General features: G+C 50.0%; 1 protein-coding gene across 1 annotated transcript; it reads left to right on the top strand.

Annotated features, from left to right (window-relative positions):
- On the top strand, positions 1-25,604 carry Calb2 (calbindin 2). The gene is made up of 11 exons (XM_041650332.1): positions 1-196; positions 11,016-11,092; positions 13,711-13,800; positions 15,971-16,051; positions 18,840-18,896; positions 19,490-19,567; positions 20,015-20,070; positions 20,352-20,391; positions 20,689-20,742; positions 21,750-21,821; positions 24,926-25,604. Exons 1-11 carry the CDS (start codon positions 103-105, stop codon positions 25,040-25,042), a joined length of 816 nt encoding a protein of 271 aa, XP_041506266.1. The 5' UTR covers positions 1-102; the 3' UTR covers positions 25,043-25,604.
- Positions 25,605-26,908: the final 1,304 nt, after the last annotated feature.

Genomic DNA, 26,908 nt, shown 5'->3' with positions numbered 1-26,908 from the left:
CCTATAAAGGCAGCGTGGCGCGCAGCCCCAGAGCGAGAACCAGAGCCTAGCGGCACCGGGTGACAACGCTGAGCGACTTAAGATCTCCAGGAGCGGTTTGCCATGGCTGGCCCGCAGCAGCAGCCCCCTTACCTGCACCTGGCCGAGCTGACAGCATCCCAGTTCCTGGAAATCTGGAAGCACTTTGATGCAGACGGTCAGTAAATCTTCCAACTTCTGGATCTGTTGACCCCCCTGGGACCTGAGGTTAGCAAAGGGGTCCTTGGCATGACTCAATGTGGGCAGGTATGCTTTGCCCTCCCCCAAGGGGTTTCTTCTGGTGGCAGAGCCTACTGGGGTCTTGAGTTTGGGAAACGCCCAGCTGCCCTGGTGGCAACTGTCAGTAAGTTTTCCCAATGCAGGGTGCCCAGGGCCCACATTCTGAGCAAGTCGGAGCTTTCCCAGAGAGGAGGCCCAGGGGTGGGGAGGCTCCCCAGGATTCCTCTGCCCCATTCCCCACCTTTCACTTCAAGCTAACGCTCTGCCTCCAGCCCTGTAGCCACAGGTCTCCGAACCCCATTTATGTTGCCCCTTTTGCTCCTTACCCCCATCGTCAGTATAGGAGATGGCGATAGCTGGGTATCCTGAAGGGAAACTCGGGGGTCTCCTCTGAATCTGGGGGCCCGGTTGGCCAGGAGCAGGAGTAGAGAATTGGTTTGGGGGGGGGGGCTCTTAACAAGCCAGGAATTTACCCTTCTTCCAACTCCACCAGTATGTGGGTGTGGTAGGGAGGCCCCTGCTTCTAGCCCCCAACCTGCTGCCTGATAGTAGAGACTCAGGTACCCTGAGTGACTGTCTGTGGGTGGGGGTGATTTTCTTAAACACCCCTGTGACCAACACTTTGCCCTATGGTGGTCTTCACAATGACCAACCCAAAAAGTGAGGTCGGGGTGAATGGTTTCGGAGGTGACTCCCACACCTGAGATTCCAAGTATCCACAATACTCGAGTATACAAAGAGCACACATACCAACACCCCAACCCCTCATCTCTCCCCTGCCCCCACTCCCAGCTTCTGATATTACTGTAGACTTTTCCATCATTCAAAAAAAAAAAAAAAAAGAGGGAAAAGAGCCATTTCAATTTACTCTCCAATGCCCCGGCTAAGCTGAGAACCCAGAACGAACTAGCATCTCAGACCTGTTGGCAGGGTGGCAGCTCGGGGTGTTTATCATGAGACTGAGAGGGAGGGGGTGGGAAAGAGTCTTATCAGTTGATAACTCCCTGATCTCTCTCCCTCCTGTCTGAATCCCCTTGGCAGAGTATGAAGGCGGGGGCCCAGAGAGCCTCTCTGCTCCCAGTGCTGTGGGAAGGAAAGGGTTAATGTCTGAGGTTGCCAATAGGTGAGGGTCCATTTCCCTGGAGGCTACAGAGACTAGGGACTAGGTGCCTAGGTATCCAAGGATAGGACATAATCTGCCTGAGCATTCCTAAAGGCAGTGGCTCAGTTGCTCGATCTGAAAAATGGGACCGAGGAGGGGGTGTATCTCATTTCCCTGCTCCTGCCACCCAGGACTGAAAGGGCTCCAAGAGCATCATTGCAGCCTGCCGGCTTTGCTTCGCGCGAGACATGCTTTGGCCCGTGTATCTGTGCCAGAGACTTGAATGAGTCAAGGAAAGTTACCAAGCTGTGAAGGTTATGCCACTGGGCTCCCTCTAGATGAGTCAGCTATAAACAGCCGACTTTTCCCTGGGGACAACCAGTAGCCCTCTCAATCATCGTGAAAACCTTGTTTTAAGGTCTGTTTTAAGATACCACACTTAAAAAAAAAAAAGGTTGCCCCCTTTTGCATCCCACTCTGGGATGCTTCTGGGCACATGCCTCTTGGGTAGAGGAGGAAGCTGACACAGGGCTTGGTGATGCTGGCTTCCAGCTGGGGCTTAGGTCCCCATTCGAGGGGACTCCTCCTGGCGTAGGGAGAGTGGACTTTTGTAGAGTGTACATTGGCCCACGAAAGATCCTCAGCCCAGCTTTGGAGGTGGTGGGTGATTCTTTTAATCCCAGAAAGGGATCCTTGGATGCACCCACACACCTCCTGGAGAAAGTCCCAGGTGGAACCAGAAACAAAAGCAATGTGACTCGCCAAGTGCCTGTGTGGACAAACTGGAATTCCACTGAGGAACCTAGAAGTTTGGGGCTGCCTTTCTCTGTGCCTCTATGGTTGGCCCTCCCCTTACCTCTTACCATCCCAAGGCTGCAGCACCTAACATCTCATCCCCTGAGCTGCCTGAGCCTTAAGGATCTCTTACCTGCGCTGGCTTTTGTTTGAGACTTAAGGATCCATTACGAGAGGTTTGCTGCTCAGTACCTTAAAGACCCCTGGGACGCTTTCCGCAGCTCACAGGGTCCCTGGAGTGAGCTCACTGGAGCCCAGTTAATGAGAGGCACCAGGGAGAGAAGCCACCTCCCTACTATTCCAGACTCTTGTAAACAAAGGAGGCACGTTAGAAAAGACCTTGATCCAGCAAGAGAAGAACTGGAGGCTGGGGCTGGGGGTGGTGACCCTTACTCAGCCCATTCCAGACAGAAAGAAGGGGCACTACCTAGTTCCTTCATCCAAAAAAGAGTGTTTTCAAAGAGGTCACTGGCAGTGGGGAGGGAAGGCAGGCATTTGGGGAGTGGGGAACTGCAGGAAATGGCCAGAGATTTCTTCTAGTTTCCCCTTACAAGCCTGGCTCTCCCTCACTGACCAAGGGTAGGCACTGGGAGTCTCTCTACTGCAGTGTCGGGCATCAGTGAGGTGGCAGCCAAGCCATCCTATATCTTTGCAGGCTCTGGGGCTTTCCTACATGTCCCCTTCACACTCTGAGAGACACAGTATCTGAAATATTCACTCTGCTGCTTCCTGGTCACTTTGTCAACAATTTTTTAACTCTGTAAGATCCAAGTGGCTGTGAAGCCTGGTAGCACAGGCCTATACCCGGGTGCTCAGGATGAAGACTGCAGATTCAAAGATTTCCTGGAATACAGAGTGAGTTTCAGGCCAGCCTGGGCAACGTGGTGAGACCCTCAAAATCAAAAGTAAAAAGAGATGAGATGAGGCTCAGAGACGCACTGTTTATCTGAATGTTTATCTAGCATGTACCAGGCTCTAGGTTTGACCATGAGCAACTCAGTAAGAAAGGGGAGGGGGGGAGAGGAGGGACAGAGAGAGCAAGAGAGAGGGAGAGAGGGAGGGGAGGGAGAGGGGAGAAGGAGGGAGAGACAGAGAGAGGGGGGAGGGAAGGAGAGGGGAAGGGAGAGAGAAAGAGGGAGGAGAGAGAGAGGGAGAGAGTTGGGGAGAAGAAGGAGGAGGAGAGAGAACCAGGTGGCTGAGGGCTGTATGCCCCAGACAGAGTGCACATATCCTCTCTGTATAGTTCTGACAAATGCTACCAGGTTCCTAGTCCACAGGTAACCTGTGAGGAGCCACGTTGTGGCTCAGTAGAGAAATAGAGGGGCCCTGCCAATCTTCTAGAAGCAATCAGAACGTAGAAGAGTAAGAAGAGTACGCTGCCAGGAGCAAGTCGACATCCATGGACCAAGAGAGGTTCCACTTGGTCCAAGCTTTTATCCTATATAATATGTAGAATATATTTTGTATCCTATATATAATAGAGGATCTATGTGACCTATATAGTATAGTTGAATGTAGAAAGGAATACAAACAAAAAAGCCTATTAAAGGAGTTATTTGAAACTAAACCCCCCAAAGTGGATTATATTCAGCTCTGCCGTAGAATAGTGCATCAAAGGGAGACGGAGTCTGTGCAAACATGGGAAAGGGTCCCCAAAAGTGTTACTTTTAAGACTATAGCAAAACTCAAAGGTAAGCTGATTTCACTACGTAAGAAGGAAATGACCTTATGGACATTTTCTATCCCCAAAGAATGTGTACCTAGCTACAGGTACGGAGACCTACTTAGCGTCTTCTGGGCTTTATCCACTTTAGTCGTGATGAGCTAACATCTCAAAGCCTTTCCTAAGGACTGAGTCTTGTTCCTTATCAGGTGGGACTCAGAGGTTCCCTTCACTGAGGACTTTGGAAGTTAATAATAAAAGGGACCATACATACAATACTGACAAGGGCTCTTCCCCTAAAGCCAGTGGTTCTAACAGAAGTGTCCTGAAAAACCACATATCACTGAAGACCAGAACCAGATGCCCAGGCAGGCCCTCCTAGAGTCCCCCACACTGCCCACTCTGTTTCTAGTGGAGTGCATGCACACACACACACACACATACACACACACACACACACACACACACACACACGGCAATGCGGGAAGACTTGTGAAAACAAGGCTACCAAATGCACAGTAGACATGAAGTTTTGACACATTGACTCCGATGTCTACAGTTCAACAGAACTACTATTCTTAAGCTTATCATAGACTCATAGAAACCACTGGAAGGGGCTGTGGAGATGACTTCATGATACAGTGCTGGCATCGCGAGCACGGAGACCTGAGTTTGCCCCTCAGAAACCACATTTAAAAAAAATCAGATTACAAGATTGCACTTTTAACCCCAAGGTGGGGCTAGAGAGGGAGAGCACCCTGGAACTCACTGGCCAGCTTCCGGCCAGCCAGAGACCCTATCTAAAATAAAACCCACAAAGCAAAACAAATAACAAATAGATGGGTGACGCCTGAGGAATGACACTCAAGGTTGACCTCTGACCTCAGCACACACACATACACACACATACACACACATACACACACACAGATACACACACATGCACACACATACACACACATACACACATACACACACATACACACATACACACACATACGCACACACACATACACACACATTCACATACATACACATACACACACATACACACATACACACACATACACACACATTCACATACATACACATACACACACATACACACACACACATACACACATACACACACATACACATACACACATACACACACATACACACACACATACACACACACACATATTGGGTCTCAGTTCATTACAGTCAGTGGGGTCTAGGTCTGGGGACCAAGGTGTTATACGCGTGAAGAAGGCTTTTTTTCTGTAGACATTTCGGCAGGGCTTGGCATCAGCATTAAAGGCGTGTTGGGAAAGCCTCCTGCCTCACTTGGGGCAGCTCCTGTGGACTGCCTAGTCCCCGGGTCCGTTTGATCATCGGGCTAATTGTTTCACAAATGGTCCCCTTTGGTGTGGAGTGTAGACAGTATATCAGCTCTGAGCCACGTATCCTCTGGGTAGCCATCCCCTTGCCTCTTGGACTGTGATTGCACCAGCCAGGTAGGGAAGATGGGTCTGTGAACAGCTGGGGCTTCCCCGAGAGGTAACCAAGGAGCAAGGCTGGGGTGAAGTGTTTGTACTGACAAGCTCCTTCAGCCGGCCTTGCCCAGGCAGCCACCAGCCCAGATGCCCTGTGCCCCTCCCTTGTTTCATCTTGCTTATTCCCACTTCAGGCATAGGTGGCTTTACTCGCTAAGGCCCTTGGGGAGGTTGCTGGGGCTCAGGAGACCCCTCAGGGAAATCTTCCTCAATTCCCACAGAGCCAGAATTAATAGAGCAGGCAGTAGACTCTTCAAGAACGGGGCCTCGGCAGTGCTTGGCCGGCTGGCATCCCCCCCTGGTGGATTGCATCAGCTGCCCTCCTGTGCCCAGCCGCCCCATCTGGAGCCTCAGGCTCTAGCCTTCTCCCCTCCTGGTTGGCGCTCTGCAGTCTTACCTCTTGCTCAATCTGCCCCTTCCTTCTGGCCTCCGCATGCCTGGGACTCAGCCCAGCGTCAGGCTGCCAGCTGTCCACAGGTTCAGGGGACCCATCCTAGCTCCTGAGCCCCATTCCAAAGTAGCCCAGCCCGAGAGTAGATTTAAATGGGAGTGTCCAAACATTGTCCCATGAGCTGCAGATCTGAGGCATCCCCCCACCCCGCCCCAGAGCCACTAGGAGAGGTGTGGGGAGCATACGTGTATATGTGATGGATAATGAAACCCATGCAAGTACAGCTATGAACAGACCTTATCCCCGGGATGAACAAAAGGACACTGTGGCCTCTGTTAGCAGTGTGATGGAAACCCCAACACCAAGTCCTCTCCTCCAAGGTGGGATTAATAGCACCTGTAAGGTGGGATTAATAGCACCTGTCTGTCGGTGGGGCAGAAACCTAGAGAGCAAGGCAGAAAGGAGAAGGCTCCTGAGCACACTTAACCACATGCGATCACAGAGCACCTGAGGCCTGGTTAAACCACTCACCCAGAGGTGCAGAAAGCAGAGGGAGGGGCCTATGATTCTGCTCCTTCTGGGGATGGGGCTTAGGAATTCAAGGTAATATCTCACATCCGCTCTGTGGCACTCTACAAATCCGGCTTCGGCTTGGAGCCTACATGTCTAACCAGTTCCCAGGTTGCCACCAGTCCACATACCATGCAGGAACAGCCAGCTCTTCCGCGGCACTCTAGAGTTACCAAGCAAAACTTCACTGTAACAAGATCCCCAGGTAATGGCTCTACACCTCCATGTCTGAAATGTACTACCAGCTGTGGGAGCTCGAAAGGCTCCCGCACTGCATCAATTAAGTCAGAAAACACCTGGTGCAGAGCCCAGGCAATGGCGTCATTGTCAAAGCTCCCCCAGTTGAGAACCAGCACCCTAAAGAGGGTGGTGGTTGTCAGAAACCTTTAGGGCTGAGGAGGTGGGGAAGTGAAAAAGTGATTCCTTCCATTTATAGATGTTGCAGCTTCCAGGATGTTTCCAAAACGTCACTTTGTGTGGTTCTCCTGATGGATCTGTAAAGCAGAGAGGGTTTGAGCAGTTTGGCCCGCTTGAGAGAGAAACTGAGGCCCAGCGGAACTGACTTGTTCTAGATCAAGGGACAGTCCCTCCTTCTCCTTGGGTACCTTTTGCCTGCTCACCTCAGAAAATCTGTACATACAAACCTCATGGGGGAACAAATAAACCTTTCTGGGGTACAGCACTGTTCAGTCAAGAGTTTCCAATCCTCCATGGGCAGATTGATAATAACGAAATGTTATCTGTCCTTAGCTTTGAGGTATACGGTGCTGAAATACAGAAACAAAAGTAGACTCAGGAAGGATGCAAGGTCCCTGGCTTCCTCTCAGCCCCTCTCTCTTGTGTTCATGGTTGGAAGGAGGCTAGTAATGATGGTTACTATGGTAACCACATCTTTATCAGTGCCCATCCACATGAGATTTGCTTCTCCATCCCCCCCACCCCCCAAACTGTAACAAGGTCACAGAAAAAGCAAGCCTCTTGCCCAGGGTTTAAATCTCCCTAGAAAGATGTTGGCCAACTGCTCCTGTACCCCAGCCTTCCAGGAAAGGGCCTGCTCAATGATGGTTGGGGGTGGCCTTAGAGGGAAGGTCTGCGCCCCCAGTGGTGGAAATCCTTCTTCTGGATCCACCTGTGTATCTGCCCCCCACTTCTCACTCTCCACTGCCAATGGCTCGTCTGGCTTTTTCAAGGCTAGTCACATCCCCGTGGATCATTCTGTGCTTTGTGGGAACAGGGCCATGTCTGCAGCTTGGAGCTGTAGTTCAATCTGAAACAGGAAGGCCTGCTGCATGTAGCTCAATTTTCTCCTTTTATTCAGGCACACTGCACGTGTGGGAACCCTCTTGCTGGTCTCTGTATCCAGGAAAGGGGCTTCTTGGTGCCAAGTCACCATCTCCACTCCTGGCTCCCTCTCCCTGCCTCCAAGTTTACTCTTCCTTCTCTCTTCTTCTTCTGATTGCCTGGGACTTCTCAGAGAATTCTTTCTTACCCATCCTGCCCTAAAATCCTTGGGAAAATCACCTCTATTCGATCACATCATCAATTAGTAGTCCAAAACCCAAGTGTTACTAACATAGAGCAGAGGCAAGAACACGGTGGTGATGACGGCTGACACGTTTCGTTTTCTCTTGCCGTCTTTGTTACTGATTTTGTTTGTTCCATGATGGGGCCTCACTACACAGACTCAACTAGGCAGCTCAGGCTTAAATTGGCAAAGTTACTGGTCCTTCTCATCCAGGGAGCAACTCCTGATCCTCCTGCCTCAGCCTCCCAAGTGCTGCTGTGGGCCAGCACCCGGCTTAAGTTCACTGTTCTTCAGCTGCCTCTCTCAAGCAGTTACAGAAGGAAGCTCTATCATTATTCTCATTTTATAGCTGAAGAAACTGAGGTTCAGAGAGGTGATGCTCACAGTCTGGGCATCACAGGAGGAGAAACCGGCATTGATCCCTATATGGGAAAGGCCAGCCCCCCCTATGCAGCAGGTAGAGGGGCTGGAGAAATGACAGAGCATCACAGACTGTGTGAAGCCGGGCCCAGGTGAGGGCTTTTGGTAAAGGCTGCTATGCAGAGCTGAGTTAAGGCTATTTTTCCTCATGTGGTTGCCTCTCGTTCCTGTTCCCATCAGCCAACTTGTAACACTCCCAGGAAACACATACTCATCCACGTACCTGACCTGGGCCCCGGCCCCCGGCCCTGTGGCCTCTATATCATGAACCCTCATAGTATCATTCATGCTCATAGTACCAGCTCTAAGTCCCCCATTCCACCCACCCTAGCCTCGGCCTTCTGGAAGCTGCAGATGGCCTCGGAGCTGAGCTCAGCTTCCTACCACACTGTCTAACCTGTAAAGCCTCCCAGGAGAAGAAGAAAAAGTGTAGAGACTAAGGCTTTGTGCTCTTAGTCACAGGGAAGCTTCACCTAAGCAATGGGACAACTGTCAGGTCACAGCAGGAGAGTAAAGTCACTGGGCACCAACTCGGTGGCTAATCACCAAAACCTCTGTTTCTTTGCTTGGAAAGTTCCAGTTCACCCCACCTCACCCCAGCTGGCCAACAAGCCCCATCCTCTTGTGAATTTCCAATTCTCCCGAAGCACTTTGTAGAATATCCTAGAAGAAAAGACAACTGCCTCATCCCAGAGGAACCCAGTAATCACCTTTTCTTTGGGACAAAAATAAATGCATAATTCATCTCGCGCAGTTCTCTCGGCACGATATTTATTGAAGCATTTTCTCCAGGAAGCATGGCCTCCAAGGTTATTCATTTGGTAGTCAAGACCTCAGGGGCACTAGGAAGAGAGGCCAGAGAGATCCTCCCACCCCCATGCTCCGCACAGAGGCCAGGGCAAATGCTTCCATGTTGCTCTTCTGTTAAGTCTGCAATTCCATATGTCCTTGAAGAACGTGACCACTTTCTTAACGATTCAAGTTGGACCTCCTCTACGGGGACCTTGCTCTCCTGCTGTTGATCAGATGTGGAACTTGACTTCAGTGATTGGCTAACGCTGCCACGCAGGGAAACCACCTGGGAGTCGTAAAAAGAAGCCACAATCTTAGTTCACACCCCAAGCTAGTAGTATCAGAATGTCTAATGGTGAGAGCCAGACATCCATATTTTTTTAATGATCCTCAAGGGATTCCAATGTGCAGTAAATCCTGGAGCTGCTGCCTTAGCCTTGTCTGAGTTCCCTCCTTTAAGAGCTAGCACAGACCAGTGACCTTGGCCGTACGCTTAGCTCTGCACTGGTGTCTGGGTCATTCAGGCTCCAGTTATAAGAACCTAGATGACCCCTCCCTACTTATGTGATCTTCAGACAAATCGGGCTTTGACATTTAGAGCTGCTTCTGGTCATTGCACTTTTTCCTCGGGTCCTTTCTCATCTTGCGCTTAGACGCCAATAACTGGGCTCAAACAACACTGATATTGGTGACGCACCCATAATAGGCTGTGTGGTTCGCATACAAAACCCCTACTTAGGAGCTGGGGAGCTGGCTGCAGAAGCAGAGGACCTGAGTGTGATCCCCGGCAGACAGAGCAAAACCAGATGTAGCTGTGCTCATCTGTAGCATTAGAGCTTGGAGGGAGAGACAAGTCGATCCCTAAAGTCACTATGGCCAGCTGATCCAGCCAAGATAATCAGATCCAGGTTCAGAGAGAGTCCTTGCCTCAAAAAACTAAGGTGGAACATGATAGAGGGAGACACACAACACTGACATTTGTCTTCATCTGTGCACACAACCCCCACACACATACATAAGTATATGTGTGCTCTTCCCCGCTTCCGAAAAATCTCAGGCAAGCCACATGGCTATAATCTTACCACGTGGAAGGCAGAAGCAGTGATTTGAGACCAGGCTGGGCTGCAAGGTGAGACATTGTCTCAAACAGCAAGAAGCAGAACTATTGAATTATAAGAACCCAGTCTGCAGATGAAATGGGTTAAATAATTCTCTTCCATGGTTCCCTTCTGCATTTGTTTCTCAGGACTGCCATAGCAAAGACCACAGATTGGATAACCTCACACAACAGAAAGCCTTCCCAGTTCTTGAGCCTAGACATTTGAAATCAAGATTGGGGGGGGGGGGGCTTTGGGAGAGAGAATCTGTTACATGCCTCAGCTTCTAGAGGCAGCAGTAAGCTCACAATAGTCTTTAGCTTGGAAATACATCACTCTACTCGCTACCTCTGTCTTCCCGCTGCCTTGACCCCGTCATAACAAGTGACAACTATAAAGATCTTACTCCCAAATAATGTCACACTCTAAGGCTCCAGGTGGGTGTGGGAAGAACACTCTCTGACTCTAAACACCTTTTCAACCCCAGAAACCCAATTCTTCCCCAGTTCCAGGCCTGCCCCCTGCTGACAAGTCCTGATGCAGATGACACTTCCTGAGGAACCTCCAGCGCTCAGTGCTTGCTCATGAACAGCAGCTGTCTCTGCCAGCTGGCCAGATGTGCGTCCCTCCAGGGCACTGTAGCTGCTGGCTGAACAGTCCAAGGACACTCATTGTTAACCTCGCACACATGCCTGCCAGTGCCCCGAGGACAAGGACCCATACTTAACATGGCCAGCCTAGACACCTGTTTGCAGACTAGCAGGACAACGTTTCCCAGGGTGTTGGCATCTTCCTCCTCCCCTTAGTCTTACTATTTAGGGCAAAGGTTAATTCTTTTCCATTTGTGTTCATCTGTCTTTACAGGAAATGGGTACATTGAAGGCAAGGAGCTGGAGAACTTCTTCCAGGAGCTGGAGAAGGCAAGGAAAGGCTCTGGCATGGTAAGGCTCCACTTCACCCCTGTGCCTGGGGTTTTCCGTCGTCTTGACCTATCCAAGTAGGAGAATGGCCTGTCTTGTGCTGCACCCAGTCAGCAGACCTGGAGTCTCTTTGGTCTTAACACTTAAGAGTCTTTCATTTGTAAGGATATAAAGAAAAGCTGGGTTTTCCCCCTCATCTCAATCTCCTTGGGTGTCTTAGAGAGATAACCATCAAGAAAGCCAAGAGTTGATAAATCCCCCAAACTACATGGGTATGTGTTTATGTATGCATGTATATATCTTTTCCAGGGGACAAAGTCCAGAATCCCGAAGGTTTGTAACTCAAGATGGGGTTCTTAGAGGACCTCAAACACCTACAGCCTAAATGACAATGTCTCAGCCTCAGCACTGTGGACATCGGAGGCTGAATAATTTTTGTCGTGAGGGATGTCTTTACATTGTAGTGTGTTTAGCCAAACCCTTGTACCCACCCATGAGAGTCAAGTCATGGCAATAAACATGTCCTAAATTGAATGTGATGTTGCAAGCCATTAATCCCAGCACTTGGGAGTGAGAGGCAGGCAGATCTCTGTGAGCCTGGGGCCACCCTAGTCTACACTGTGAGTTCCAGGACAGCCAGATCTACATAGTGAGACCCCCGTCTTAAAAAAAATTTGTCTGAGACATTACTAAATGTCCCCTGGAAGAGAATGAGGATCAGAAGCCAGTATCCTAGACCAACAAAGGTTGGCTCCCCTGTAAGGACCTGGAGAACAGCTGATGTCCTAGACATTATCAAATGTTCCCTGGTGGAGAATGAGAAGCCGAAGCCAGTATTCTAGACCAACAAAGGCTAGCTCCTCTGTAAGGACCTGGAGGAAAGTCGAGGGCTTCTCAAAAGTCTCCTCTCAGCCCTGACCATACTGTGTGCCCTGACCATATTGTGTGCCCTTGGGATGGTGGAGTCGTGAACTCTGACCTGTACACAGTGACTCCAGTTCATGACCCAGCCCCTATAATAGGAATGTTATTTCCTCCAGTACCAACCTGGCCCTGCTGAGTTTGCTAAAACCTCCTGGGAGAGTCATGTGAAATACCGAAAGCTAAAGTGGCTGGGACTGGCTTGCTGTGTCCATGTCTAGTCTGGAATATACAGAGTCAACTCCTTCCTACGGGTCTCATTGTCTCTTGTCTCTTTCTTCCCAACTGCCGTCTTGTCCACTACTTACTAGTAAATCTGGGCTCTCTTCTTAAGAGAAATTCACTATGTGTGAGTTCCAGGCTCAATGCTCAGCAAAGCAACCCAGCGAGAAACATGCATGCCAAAGCCACAGGCTTAAGAGAGCTGGGGGCGATGCCGGGTGCATTTGTCAACAGTTCTGGCATCATCCCCCATTGCTGGGATGATGTGAGCACGGGTTACAGGAACCACAGCTTCAGAACGGACTGTGGGATCCAGGACTCTGCAGAGGAATGTGGGGAGTCGAGACAGCCAAACCCAAGCACCCTTTTCTTAGTCATCCTCCTCCTCGGCTGGCGTAGGGTGACTGCTGAGTCTGTCCATGGCAATCCCAGCTGCTCTCATCCAGGACTGGCTCCCAAAGCATCTGCCATGTGGTAGGAAAAAACTGACTTTGGGAGCTGGAGGGAGGCTTTCAACTTCTACCCACATTTATCTGGGTGACCTTGAGGGGAACCGCTGCATCTTGGATGCAGGGATGACTTGCCCACTGGGGACCATGGTAATCCTCGCATAGGTTGCCCACATTTATGCTAAGCACTTGCCATCAAACCTTGCATAAATAAATACTGGCCGACAGATATTGGTAAGTTGAGATCAGGTTCCAAAGGCGACACAGAAGGAATCCAGAAAAGCTCTCAGAATTTGTAGAATTTCTCTTGGGCCAATTCGAAGGAGCCTGAAACCCCAGTGGAAGTCCTCGGGTAACTGAAGTAGAAGTGCATATATACATGGGGTGGGGGCTGCAACATTGACGAAGGATAAGAAAGAGCTCCTTGGTGCAGATGACAGCTCAGCCGCACCCCAAACCAGGGAAGGGTTCCAACCATTAGGAGACCACTGTGTTTACGTAGAGGGGCAATGGGCTAAACAACCTCTTAGTAAGTAATCTATTTTTCTATGCTCGGAATAGTGGAGTGGAGGATTTAAATTTTCCCTCAGCTGTGTGATGTCCTCACGTTCCTTCTGGCAAGAATTCAGATAGGAATGCTGCAGGACCGCGAGCTTGTCTTTGGAGAGGAAAATGAGCGGTTCGTTTTGTATTGGTAGAGTGGCTGGAACCTACTGTGGAATAATGGGTTGAGCTGGGTTATGCTAAAAGCTGTAACTCGCGTCCGAGTGTTGGAAATCTGTCCAAACCCCTTATGGAGCTGTGGCTCAACCCGTCTCAAGAGTCAAAGGGTGCATCCAGTCACATGGTACAGAATATGATGTGTCCTGCCTCCCTTTGATAGTCCTATGAGTGAGATCTAAGGTTGAGACTGACCCTCTGAGCTCTGGCATCTCCGGTTCCTGAGTCATGTGTCCAGGACACGAAATGACTCCCAGCTCTGCTTCACCGAGCCCCTCACCGCTAGGTAACATGGCAGCAAGATCAGCCTCCTCTCTCTGTCCGCAGATGTCAAAGAGCGACAACTTTGGAGAGAAGATGAAGGAGTTCATGCAGAAGTATGACAAGAACTCAGACGGAAAAATCGAGATGGCAGAGGTGAGAGCCACGGGGCTGGCTGAGGGCCGAAGTCCCTGTGCCTCCCCTACGCTCAGGCACAGCCTGAAACATCCCCACCCGAGCAGTTGAGCCAACCAAGCAGAACAAACGGGGCTTTCTCTGGGTGTCACCCGAGAAAAGAGGGAAAAACAGAAGTTGCAAATGTGTGATAAGCCAAGCTTAAGACAGCGGGAAGACTGATTAGCAGAAGTAGATACCTAAAAATCAAACTTAACGTGTATTTTATGTAGATAATTTACATGCATAACATATTCCATGTAATTTCTACATGCTTGCATGCACACACATGCACACACATTTATAGCCAGACTTACACATAAATATGTATGTCAACTATGATCACTGGTTTATGACCCGTGGTCCAGAGGTCAGTATGACGGTGGTAGCACATGAAGAACCTAACTCTTCCAGGATAGAGATTGGTTCTAATGATACCGTAGACCAGGTGCTCTACAAGCCAAGTTTGAGACAGAGATTCTGGGGTTGTGGCGTGTGGCAGAGTCTAGAAAGGAAGAGAGGATGATTCACGAAGGACAGAGAGAGAGGTAAGCGGGGATACCACCTCTGCCTTGGCCTACCTCAGCTAGAACTCTCTAGATTGTACCATAGACTGTGCTTCACCCGGAGGCCCAAGTCAGTACGTCACTGGGTACAGGCTGCTCCATCCAAGGACTGAGGGAACCATAGACCTTCCCTGGGGGGGGGGGGGGGGGCTCGACGACACGGGTACAAAGGGGGGGGGTGCAGGGACAGGGCAGTGGGACACGAGGACGGGTCGGGGGTACCACACGGGGGGGGGGGACGACAGGGATGGGGACTAGACAGGGGATAGGACAGCTCCAGTTTAGCTGAAGGCAGTTCACCTGCAGGGGAAGTTGTGTCCTGCGGGTAGTTTCCCTTCAGGCCACTGAGGAACAACACTGTAACCCAATTTAAAAGGCTAAACATGCTATACATGCCCATGTTGTAAATCTCAGGGTCAGAAGATATTTTCTTTAATAGAAATAATCTATAAGGAATGACTCGGGGTTGGTGGGTATGGAGTATCGGCCCCTAACTCTTCCTAACCCTTCAATGCTGCCTGCGACTGGGAAGCAGCCCAAAGAGAATGGGTGGGGCATGTGTCACTAGAACTTTACAAACAAGGCTCGGGTCACGCGTGGCACTTGGCAGTGGTTTACTCTTCCTCACCTAAATCAAGAGATGCTACTAACGAGTAAGACCGTGGTCAAGGTTGGCTCTAGTTCTGCCTCTCTTGGCTCTGTCCCCTGCTCCAAAATACCATTGTCTTACCCACTCTTGTGGCCAGATGGCTGGATATTCCAGAAATCACATCCACAGACAACAATGTCCGTTTGTAGACTGTGTCCCTGCTTTAAGTACGAGGAAATCTTTCCCACAGTCCACAGCAGCCCTCCTCTCACATGTCATTGGCTAGTCTGAGTCACGTGCCTATTCCAAAGCCAATCAGGATTAGTGATTTAGTTAAACTTGTTAGGATTTGCCTTAGCCCTGGGTTGCTGGGAGAGAAGCAAGGGGCAGGGGAGGGAGAGGATGGAGAGCAGTTACGTAGGCTGCCAGCTGGGTTGGATACAAGGAGGGTATCTGCAGTTTTTAAGAACGGAATTGTTAAAGTGTTAATTTGCAGTCAATACAACAACATCCCTTTGGGATGTTAAATTCTTCCAGTTTAGACTTTGGACGGTGCCATTACCGTCATAACCCAGGTACCTGTAAAGGCCCCCTTTCCTGGAGTAAGGCAGGCCATCCCAGGCATCCATCCACCTACCTGCGTCAGTTTGCACTTCTTAAAGATTTTAAACACTCGAGGAGGGCCATCCCCTAAGTGCTCTTTCTAGTCTGGGTGGCCACAGTTTAAAGGAGTGCTCTTTTTGTCTGTCAAGCCGCCCCTTACCATAAAGACTGGGGTAACCTGGGTTCTCTTCTTAGAACCCTCTACCCCTTAGAAGAGCTGCCAGCTTCTGTTGTCAAGGCAGGAAATGATATAGAGCTAAATGTGACTTCCATAGCGCCTGTCGGCAGCCATTTCCCGTCCTTCCTGTGGGAAAGCCTGCTCCGCTCCCTGTGTCGTGTCCCCCGCCCCGTCCCCCCCCCCCCCCATATTGATGTGGTTTTCTGTTTTTCCCAGCTGGCGCAGATCCTGCCGACTGAAGAGAATTTCCTCTTGTGCTTCAGGCAGCATGTGGGCTCCAGCGCCGAGTTTATGGAGGTGAGCCTTCTCTCTGCTCAGGGAGACCTGCCTTCCTCTTGGGTACAGAGTATCCTCAGCCTGTCTTGGTGCGTCCTGAGCATGTGTCCTGAGGCATTGTTTGCAAGGGTCCATTTTTTTTGTCTATAGAAAATGGATAAGGGGATGTAGCTCAGTGGTGGGTGCTTGTCCACCATGTGCAAGGCCCTGGGCTCCATCCCTAACACTGAAGGAAAAGCAGGAAGGGGGAGGAGGGGAGGATGGGAAAACAGGGAGGAAATAGGAAAGGAAGATAGGGCTGTGTCTACCCATTCCTTTCTTTATAGAGATGCGGAGATTGGTCCCTGTTCCATCTCTGGTCTGGGAGTGGGGATGAAGGTAGCTTTGAAGAATCAGAGATGCTTAAAAAGAAGCAAATTCTCTCTCTGTCCTCCTCCTCCTCCTCCTTCTCTCCCTCCCTCTCTCTCTCTCTCCATTCCTCCCCCCTCTCTCTTTCTCTCTCCCTCTCCGTGTGTGCGTGTGTGTGAACGTGTGTGTTAGTTTTTCTCCATGTGGTTAACACGATGCTATACTCTTGCATGCCTTTGCTCTTCTAAACCTGGGAATATCTGCAGAGCCAGCGCAGACACACACACACACACACACACCTCCTGGGATCCCCACCCCAGAACCACCCCTTCCTGGGGTTAGCCATTCTTTCCATTCTTGGCATCTCCAAACATGAACTGGTCCCTCAGAAGCCCTGCAGGGCTTGTGTCCCCCGTAGACTGCATCCCGCACAGCACACCATTTAACATCTAATTTTAGGAACACCTCAGGACTTTCCTTGAGATGCTACAAAGCCCCGGTCTCTCTAACTCCTTTCTGCAAATGAGAATCGGGTCAGCTTGGTGGAAGGGAAAGGAAGTTGAGAACTTAGAGCCCAGTGCTTGCATAGAGCAGAGGTGGGCTTGGAGAGGCGGGGGTAAACCTGCTGCAGGATTGTGGTTAGGACAGCGTCTGGACACTTTGCCCTGCAGAGGACTGGGTGACAGCTACCCAAGCTGTATGGATTTGCTTGTGTTTCATAACTTGAAAAAAAAACAAGTCTAAATGTCCTAGTATGCAGTGAAAACCACATCTTTTTTTTTCCCGATAGAATTAGGATTCAGTGGTTCTCAACCTTGCTAATGCTGCTACCCTTTAACACAGCCATGTTTTATTGCTACTGCATAACTGTGATTTTGCTACTATTTTGAATTCTAATGTAAATATCTAATTTATGCAGGATATGTGACATGCCACCCCCAAAGGGATTGCAACCCACAGGCTGAGATCTGCTGCCCTAAATTGTTTCCAAGTTCTAAAACTCTTGCCAGCGTGAGATGCACCTGTAGAGAGGTGGAAACATGCTGGAGGGAAAATTTAAGGAAGAGATCTGACCTTTCCCCCCCCCTCAAGAAACCCAGTGTGGATGGTATTTGTGTATAGATTTGGAGCCAGGAATGATGAGCAGAAAAGTCAAAAGAACAAAATTTGAAAGAAACCTAAAAAAATTATGAATTACAAAAATAGACCAAAGACTTGGGGAACAAGGTTCCCTGGGATTCTTTGCCATGGACCCAGGCAGTACCTTCCATGCCCTCTCTCCTCATCCCCTACCTGATGGTTTCAGAGCCCTTGTCTATGGGACCCGTGTTCTCAGAACATGGTAAGCTACCCGTTGCTATGTAACAAATTATCCCCTACGCGTAACACTTTCATGCAACAGAGACCTGTTATCTAACAGTGTCTGTAGTTCAGTCAGCTTCCCCAGGTGGCTCTGGTCTAGAATGTCTTGTGAACTCAGTCAGGATGCCAGCCGAGCTGAAAGCCAGAAGATTGCCCATCTTCATGGTGGCCAGACACCCGTGTCACCCTGCTGAGACTGTCTATGAAGGAGTTAAAGAACTCTGCCGCTGTGGTCAGCAAGTTGGGCCCAAAGAAGAAACTCAGGCCAGAGTGGGGAGACTAGAGGCCTAGGTCACATGCTACCCTGGAGATGGCGGTCGATATTCCTTAAACCATATGCAGTGAAAGTGGAAGATGGGAGATCTCAGAGAGGGAGAAGGGAGGAGGGGATAAGGAAGGTCGAGGGGTGGTGTCTGGGGGACAGTCTAACACAGACAGCGGCATTGCCGAGTCTGCTTCACCACTGAGCACATCTGTTGAAGGCATCATAATGCAAGGATGGAGGAGCTCCTGCTCCTTCCAGAGTTCTCCTCATACCCCTGCCTCATCCCTCATTCCTCGTACATAAAAAGAAAACCTCAAACCCAAAACAAACCTAAGCTCCATTAGGTCCTTCTTACGTCCCTGAACAAAGCTGCCTGCTTAGCGCTTAGAGAAGGTCAAACCTAGTTTACAGCTTGATCCGAAAGAGGACCCAGGGGCCAGCGGAATGGCTCCATGGCTAAGGGTGATTGCTGCCAAGTCTGATGACCCGAGTTCAAGCTCCAGAGCCCACACGTTGAAAGGAAAAGACAACTTCTACAAGTTTCCCCTGGCTTCCGCAGGCACGCAATGATGTACACACCATACTTCCCCCAACGAACAAAACAAGCAGCAAATATAAAAGAGGGCCTGAGCCTATCTCAGATTTAAGTAAGAGATCTCATCCGGGCCATTCCCCCCCCCGCCCCCGCCTTTTCTGTGTAGTCTCATGTCCTCCGGTAGAGTGAGGACCCTTAACATCCTTAGACACTAAGTCCCAATCTGTCCCATTACAGAGAACAGGGGAAGGTGGCAGGGTTTGACACGTGTTGTGAATAGGTTGGCGTTCCCGTTGCAGGCTTGGCGGAAGTACGACACAGACAGAAGTGGCTACATCGAAGCCAATGAGCTCAAGGTAAGATTGGTGGCCTTAGCTGTGGTGTAGAGGACACGGCGAATGAGGCTGAGGCCAAAGTCTTGGTGCATCTCGAGAACCAGGGAGGAAGGGCCTGTTGGCCGAGGAACATGGGTTTGTAGTCCCTTAGGGGTACTCCATCCCGGCACAGATGTTGAGCTTCAGAAGACCTGTGCCTGCAGTGGGGAGCTACAGGACCAAGCATTTAGCCAAGCCACCCTCTTCTGCATCCTGAGCTCTAATTCAGGTACCCTTGAGGAAATCCCAGGAGACTGGCTATCTAACTTAAACATCCACCCCATTTCCTCTGGGTAATCAGTGATCCTTGGGCACAGCTGGGCCCTGTGTACTGGGTTCTGATGTGGGAATCAAAGCCAGTCTCTATCACCTATTCTGTGGGCAAGGTTGTATGTGCCAGGAGCCAGCCAGAGGCCTTTACGGTTATACCGCACATGATAAAGGATTTAAGAAGAGAAGTGTAAAAGCTATGTATTGGTAGAGCTCAAAGATTAGCTTTGTCTAAATGAATACGTAAGTGAATGGGTGAGGGACTGTGTGAGCAAGTCGGGCTCAAGAGGCCTTTGGTGTTCCAGGGGTTCCTGTCTGACCTCCTGAAGAAGGCCAACCGGCCCTATGATGAACCGAAGCTCCAGGAGTACACCCAGACCATAGTAAGTGTTAGCATCGCCCCTTCTGGTGTGGGCTATGGGCTCCCAGCCCCAGGGTCCTTCCTCTGCTGATGGGTCAGGCCTATGTGCGATGACTCATGGCGGCAGGCATAAGTTCATAGCTGCATGCATCCTTGGTGGTCCTCGTTTGAGTTGATCCCCAAAGCACAGTGATACTGGGGCAGGGGTTCTCTGTTTCCATGGGAACTGATAGAGCTCCAGGAGAGGATGAACATTGAGAGGTGGACCTTTAGTGATGGCTGTTGTATCTCAGCACCCCCAGAAGGGGAGAGATAGCTGGTACTTAATCCTCACTGTCTCCCCCAGTGACTGACTTGGGCCTCGGTGATCCCTAGCTTCAAGTGATCCCAGTGGAAAAGATGGCAGGGGGAGGCCCTTAAATGAGAAGGTCAAGCAGATAACCCCGTCACCTCTTTCTCTTCCCAACAGCTGCGGATGTTTGACTTGAATGGAGATGGCAAACTGGGCCTCTCCGAGATGTCCAGGTAAGTGTTGTCCACCCTGGTTTCACTTTGAACAGGCCTGTGCTGCTGTCCCTATATGAGCCCAAAACAAAACCAGCTAGAACTAGAAATCTTGATACCACACTTTGTCCATTTCTTTTATTTATTTATTTATTTATTTTTAACATCCCAACTAACTCCTGGTTATAAAGTGCTCTGTGATCATGTCCATGGCTACAGATATTAACTCTCTACCCTGCTCCCCTGAGTGGCTGCTGCCCATGGCATGTCCTCTAATCTCTGCTCTAATGTTGTCTTTCCAGACTCTTGCCGGTACAAGAAAACTTCCTGCTGAAATTCCAGGTACCAATGTCTCTGTTTTCTTTTGGCCTCTCCATCTTCTCATCTCTCTGGCCTCCTTTGCTCCAACAACACACACACATGCGTATGCATGCACACACACATGCACACACATGCGTGCACACACACGCATGCGTGCACACACATGCGTGCACACACACGCATGCGTGCACACACATGCATGTGCACACACACACAGAGACAGAGTCATGCGGACTTATATGATTTCTCACACATTAACCTCACTCCCCCATACTTACATTTTGGGGATTTGTCTCTCTAATTCTTTGGTCTTTCCAGGGTATGAAGCTGACCTCAGAAGAGTTCAATGCCATCTTCACATTCTACGACAAGGTGAGAGGGAAGAGTATGGGGTGGGAAAGCAGAAGCTTGTCACCTGTGGTGGCAATGGCCAGAACTGCTTGGTCCGTAGGAAGAGACCCACTTTCCAAAGGGGTCTCCTGGGCCCGTGGATTCTTTCTTCTGTTACGTGGGAAGGCAAATGGCACTCTTTGCTTCCTGACCTACAGGAGTCCACAGATCTGATTTCTTACTAACGTAATAGAAAACAGGTTTTGGGTTTGTGTGTTGGTTTTTAGCAGTTGACGGAGGAAGGCGGTGCTCAGAGTCAGGGCGTGGTCATGATATGGCAGTAGAGCCGTTATTTGTTTAGTTGCTTTGGTTTTTCCATCTTTTTTTTTTTTTAAGATTTGGTTTCAGTTTTGACACAGAGTCTTGCTGTGCAGGCTGAGATGCCTTTAAATTCTTCATCCTCCTGTCTCAGATTATCGAGTGCTCGACCAACAGGCTTGGGGGTGTTTGTGCCATCATACATAGCTCAGCCAGTTGTTTTCTGGAACTTTGGGGGTGAGAATCACCTCCTAGTCCAACCCCAATCTTACCTGGCCCCTGCACGTGTTGCTCTGGTGGTCTCCTTCCTAACGAGAGGGTTGGCAGTTGACTTAACAATTAATTCAGTTAACTCTAAGCTTCTGGGACCTCATTTATATCACAATGCAAATGAGAAACACTACCAGAAAAGGAGCTCAGGAGTTTGTACTAAACGATGGACTGGTGTTGACAGAAAGTGCATTATTCTCTCCTTGTAGGATCTGAACACTTCTCTTTGCACAGAGAAATGGGAAGATTAGGCACACACAGAGAGACGCACACACAGACACACCGTCACACAGAGACGCACACACAGTCACACAGAGACGCACGCGCGCGCACACACACACACAGACACAGTCACGTACACAGGCGCACCCACAGGCCAGGTGGGGGAAAGAGCTGTGATCAGGGTGACTGGGGCTGGAGTTCAGAGCAGGGCGCTGACAACTCTCTGCTGCCACCCTCAGGATGGAAGCGGCTACATCGATGAGAATGAGCTGGACGCCCTCCTGAAGGATCTGTACGAGAAGAACAAGAAGGTGAGGAAATGAGCCCAGGGCTGGGAGAGGCTGAGAATGAATTCTCTCATCTCTGATCTGAGGTGACAAGGCAGTGGCAGTTTGTGGGCTGGACTGTCTTTGTAACCATTTTTAAAGATTCTTGGATCCAGCCAGTATATCCATCACACTGTGTAAGCAGCAGCAGGCCTGCAACTCTCATCCTGTAAAGCTGAAACCCCACACCCATAGCAACCCGGTTCTCCCATCTCTAGCTGCACTGCACATCTGTCGGTATCACTGCCGTGTCAGAGTTCTCCCCCTTCAGAGCTGACACTTGCCTTCCATGTGTAAATCGTTCTGTCGACCCGTGTTGCTTCTGTGTGCTGACTGTTGTGGTTGATGACGCCATGAGGTGGGGGCCACGCTGATGTAGCCCACAGGGGTAAGAACTGTTCCAAATTCATTAACTGCAGAACCTAGGACCGGGAAAGAGGCTAGAAGGGAAATAATGAAGAGTTTGTTTCTCTCAAAGTAAAGACTGAGAAAACCAGTTTTGTGCCTGGTACTGCCTCTTGGGAATCCTCCAGAGCCGTCCCACCTCCGAACCCTGGGTGGGAGGGATCGGGTGGAATGGCGACCAGAAGGCAGGGGCCTTTACCGACCGACCGCTGTCTTCCTTCACCTGCCAGACGATGGCTTTCCCAGAGAAAGTGACTGCTGCTTGCTTTAATTAGACGACAAACGTTCTGCAACTCCTCGAGCTGTCCATCCGCCTTGGCTGCCAAATAAGAGCTAAATTTAATGTTCAATTTCAGGAAAAAAAAATCACTGCAGCCTCTGGGTTCATTTTCTTTCCTTTGCGAGGGTTTTTCTGGTCTTGTGGCTTCACTGATTTCATACTTCATTTACATTTTAATGTAAGTGAGAAGGGTTCAGATGGTTCCTGGAAGAAGAAAGCCTTCCCCAGAGCCAGTCTTAGAGCCCAGCAAACCTCTTTCCTGACACTGTATCCCAACAGAAAATCATTTATGTAGCCATATGCGCTCCAGTGAATATTAGGAGGCTGCAAGAAGAACCATCTTTGGCTTGAATCACATTAATGAAGTATAATTAGTTCTTATAAGGCCACGCCTAATGCTTGAGGTTGGTAACTCCGCACACATGTGTTATACCTCAGCGGCCTGCACTTCATGGGCATCAGCTCACCAGTGTGAAGAACAGAGCACAGAGCTGCACAGGTCAGCCCCAGTGGTGCAGACAAAAGCCAGGAGTCAGGTGCTAGGATCTGGAAGCAGCCCTGAAGGCTGGAGAAGGGGGTGTTAGTAGAGGCTGTTGACATGGGAGCTTTCCATGTGTGCCAGGCCCCAGGCTTGGCACCTGGACGCGGAGAGGGTAAATCAGAGGGAGATCTGCGTCACTAAATCTCAGCACCTGAGCTGGGCACGGAAGAGGCCGTTTGGGGTGAGCTCACACAGCAGGTGCAGCCTCGTTTGAAGGGTGCCAGCTTGGGCTATGATAAGGTCTCTAAGCAGATTAATATTGGGGACTCTAGAAGGGGCTAAACTTCAATAGCTCATGGCATTCCTAAGGCTGTGGTAGCAAACTAAGGCCTTTTCCAAGTTTTGAATGGAACCCCAAGACATAAGAACTAGGCTGTCCATCCCTGCCATACTCCCCCTGAAATTGTTTTCAAGTTTGGGGTTGATAACTGAGGCACATGTCCCTCTCACTGTGTACATGACCTTTCCAGGAACCTCACAACTTTAGGGAAGGTGTTCCTCGCTCTAGAGAGGCTTTCAGAATGGATTCGGATGGGGACAGTGGCGTAGGACTAGGGATCACTGATTTGAGAGGTTGTCTCTGAGCTATGTAAGGCAAACACTGACAGCTGAACCCTATGAAAGAGGAACAGGACACAGGGAGGTTAGGGAAGTAGGTTGAGTTTGAGGTTCCGGGACTGAAGATATTTTTGATAAGATGATCCAGCCTTTTAGTAAGAAGCTTAGCCTTTATCCTTCTATTTTCTCATCATCAAAACTGAGATAAGGACCCATCAACATGAAAGGGGAAGTATATTTTTAAGGTATCTGCCAATGTTTACAACAACAAGAAAAAAAAAAGAATAAGGAAAGGGACCTGGGGGTGCAGCTTGGTGGTACAGTATTTGTCTAGCATTAAAAAAGCCCTGGCTTTGAATCCCAACAGAATGCAAAGCAGTATTAACACTTAAGAGGAGGAGAAGAGTGGAGGAAAGGGGGAGGGAGAGGATGAGCCGGAGATGAAAACAAGAAAAGACAGCCATTCCGCCGTTGCTAGGGTGACCTTGCTGTATGCCAGACCCACGGGCCATTTGTATCCTAGGCAGTTATTATGATGCCTGTTTAACATAAGGACTCGGGTGTTGATGGTCCTGTTTACTTTAAAAAAAAAAAAAAAAACTGGCCTCCGGTCTATATGCACCAAGGCATGTGTTTATGGTCTCTCTACCTCAGTGGTCCCCAAAGACCACTGGAAGCCTGTGACACAGGAGAGCTGGTGAGCTTTGTTGCTAGAGGAGACAGAAGATAAACAAACCCTCCTTGTTTAAAATGGAGGCAGCTTAGGGACATATGATCCAGGAGGCCTGGAGACAGGGCCAGGGGCCTTTCCTGACCTCATCTCCATTACCTAGAGACCCACGTTTGCCCTGAATAAATGGAGTTCTAGGGAAGTGGAAGGGTAGAGTTGACTCCTACAGAGACCATAACTGTCACCCCTGTACGCCCCCCCCCCCCCTTCTCTGAACCCCTCAGCACAAGTGCTAAGTGTATTCATTCCCCAACCTGGCCATCACCATCCCTCCTCCAGGTAAGGGTTATTGATGTTCCCATTTGACAGCTGAGACAGCTGAGTCCCAAAGAGGTTGACTGTTTTTCTCCAAACAATGCAACATGGAAGCGAAAGAGAGAGGCCTTTAACCCATGGCCTGACTGCGAAGTCCTTGCTTTCTGTCCCTCTAGGCTGTTTACCCTAAGGTGAGGTGAAAGGAAGGTTCCCACAGCTCAGCGTTTTTGTGAGTTGTGTGTATGGCAGTGGCAGGGACAGGGAACTCCTCTGTGTGAGGCCACGCACCAGGTCTGCGCTCACCTCTTTCTCCCTCCTAGGAGATGAACATCCAGCAACTCACCACCTACAGGAAGAGCGTCATGTCCTTGGCTGAGGCGGGGAAACTCTACAGAAAGGATCTGGAGATTGTGCTCTGCAGTGAGCCCCCCATGTAAAGGGGTGAAGGGACAGGGGCTGCTTCTGCACCTCCCCTAAACCCTGCCCCCATCTGACATGCCTTCCCAGACCTAGTAAGCAAGACCAACCCTCCCCACCCCTGCAACCTGCGCACACCACCTTGTGGAGCAGGAAAGGAGAGCGGGTGGCTGATAGCGTTCCTTCGAGCTGCCCCAGCCCAACCCTGGCCGGATGGACAGTTCTGCTTGCCGTGATCACCAGTCACGTGGGTGGTGGGTGGGGGCAGGGGTGGAGCTCCCCTAGTCTCTACGCTGTGATGCATGAGCTCCTTCGCTGTATGATTTAGGCTTCTGAGTCCAACAGAATGGATTCTGTCCTCTTGCTGCCCCTGACCTTTGCCCCAGGCCACCATCAACCCCGAATTTCCAGGTTCTGCCCACCAGCTTGCTAATGATGTAGCTGTCCTCTCAGAGTTCCTGTGGTGGAGGGCGATTGCCCTCTTGTGTTCTTGACTTGTGTGTTCCTTTAATCCTGGGGATTCCTGTCTTGTTTACCAAAGAAGAGTTTACAGAGAATAAAGTGGAAATGTTCTGCCGTGGACACTCACCCACTTCTTGTCATGGGCAACATTTCTCTGTGACGCCACAGGGGTGGGAAGGGCACCAAGGCTACCTGATTGGGCTTAGGACCCCCTAAGACTCCCTAAGGCTGTGGTGGCACATGCTTGGAGGATCAGGAGATCAAAGGCATCCTTGGCTACATAGTGAGTTTGGGGCTAACCTCAGAAACAGAAACAAGGCTGTGGTGGAGATAGCTTGGGTGGCCAAGCACACGCTTCGCAAGTGACCTGCATCCGATCCCAGAACCCATGTCAAAATGGCAGGTGCTTGTAACCCCAGCATGAGGGAGACAGAAACAGGAAGATCCCTGTGGGGTTCTAGCCAGTCATCCTAGATCAATCAGAAACCTTGCCTGTAAGGATGTGGGTGGCATTTCTGAGGATGACACCTAAGGTTGTTCTCCAGCTCCATGGACACACACACACCTGCACGGACATGAACACACACAACAACATGTTGTTTTTTAAAAAAAGACCTCAAAGCACTATGGCTCTCATTTACTATCCTATTGCTCTGATAAACACCATGACTAAAACCACACACTGAGACAATGGGGATGTTCTATCAGGAACCCACTAAGGCCAGCTGGCCTGGGTCTGAAAAAGCATGGGATAAAACCGGACTTGCTGAACATAGCGGACAATGAGGACTACTGAGAGCTCAAGAACAATGGCAATGGGTTTTTGATCCTACTGCATGTACTGGCTTTGTGGGAGCCTAGGCAGTTTGGATGCTCACCTTACTAGACCTGGATGGAGGTGGGTGGTCCTTGGACTTCCCACAGGTCAGGGAACCCTGATTGCTCTTCGAGCTGATGAGGGTAGGGGACTTGATTGGGGGAGGGGGAGGGAAATGGGAGGCGGTGGCGGGGAAGAGGCAGAAATCTTTAATAAATAAATAAATAAATAATAAAAAAATAAAACCAACTTGGGGAGGAAAAGGCTTGTTTGGATTAAATGTTACAGTCAATAGTTGAGAAAAGTCATGATAGGAACTCAAAGCAGGAACCTAGAGGCAGGAACTGATACAGCTCAGGAGCTACTGTCCAGGGGTGACACCGCCCGCAATGGTCTGGGCCTTCCCACATCAATCATTAGCCAAGGAAATGCTGCAGGATGCCCCAGGCCAATCTGATGGAGGAGGCAGTTCCTCAACGGACAGACTCCCTGGGTGACTCCAGCACACTTGTCTTCGCCTGCCTGTCCCTACACCAAGTGGAGCCGAGCCATTGTTTGTTTCTTGTTTGCTGTGTTTCTGTAGCTCAGATTACGTGTGGTAGCAGTG

The sequence above is a fragment of the Microtus oregoni genome, unplaced genomic scaffold, assembly GCF_018167655.1.
Source record: "Microtus oregoni isolate MIOR12 unplaced genomic scaffold, Mior012 000004F_ref0000308, whole genome shotgun sequence".
NCBI lineage: Eukaryota > Metazoa > Chordata > Mammalia > Rodentia > Cricetidae > Microtus > Microtus oregoni.
This window is presented reverse-complemented; position numbering and strand designations above follow the sequence as displayed.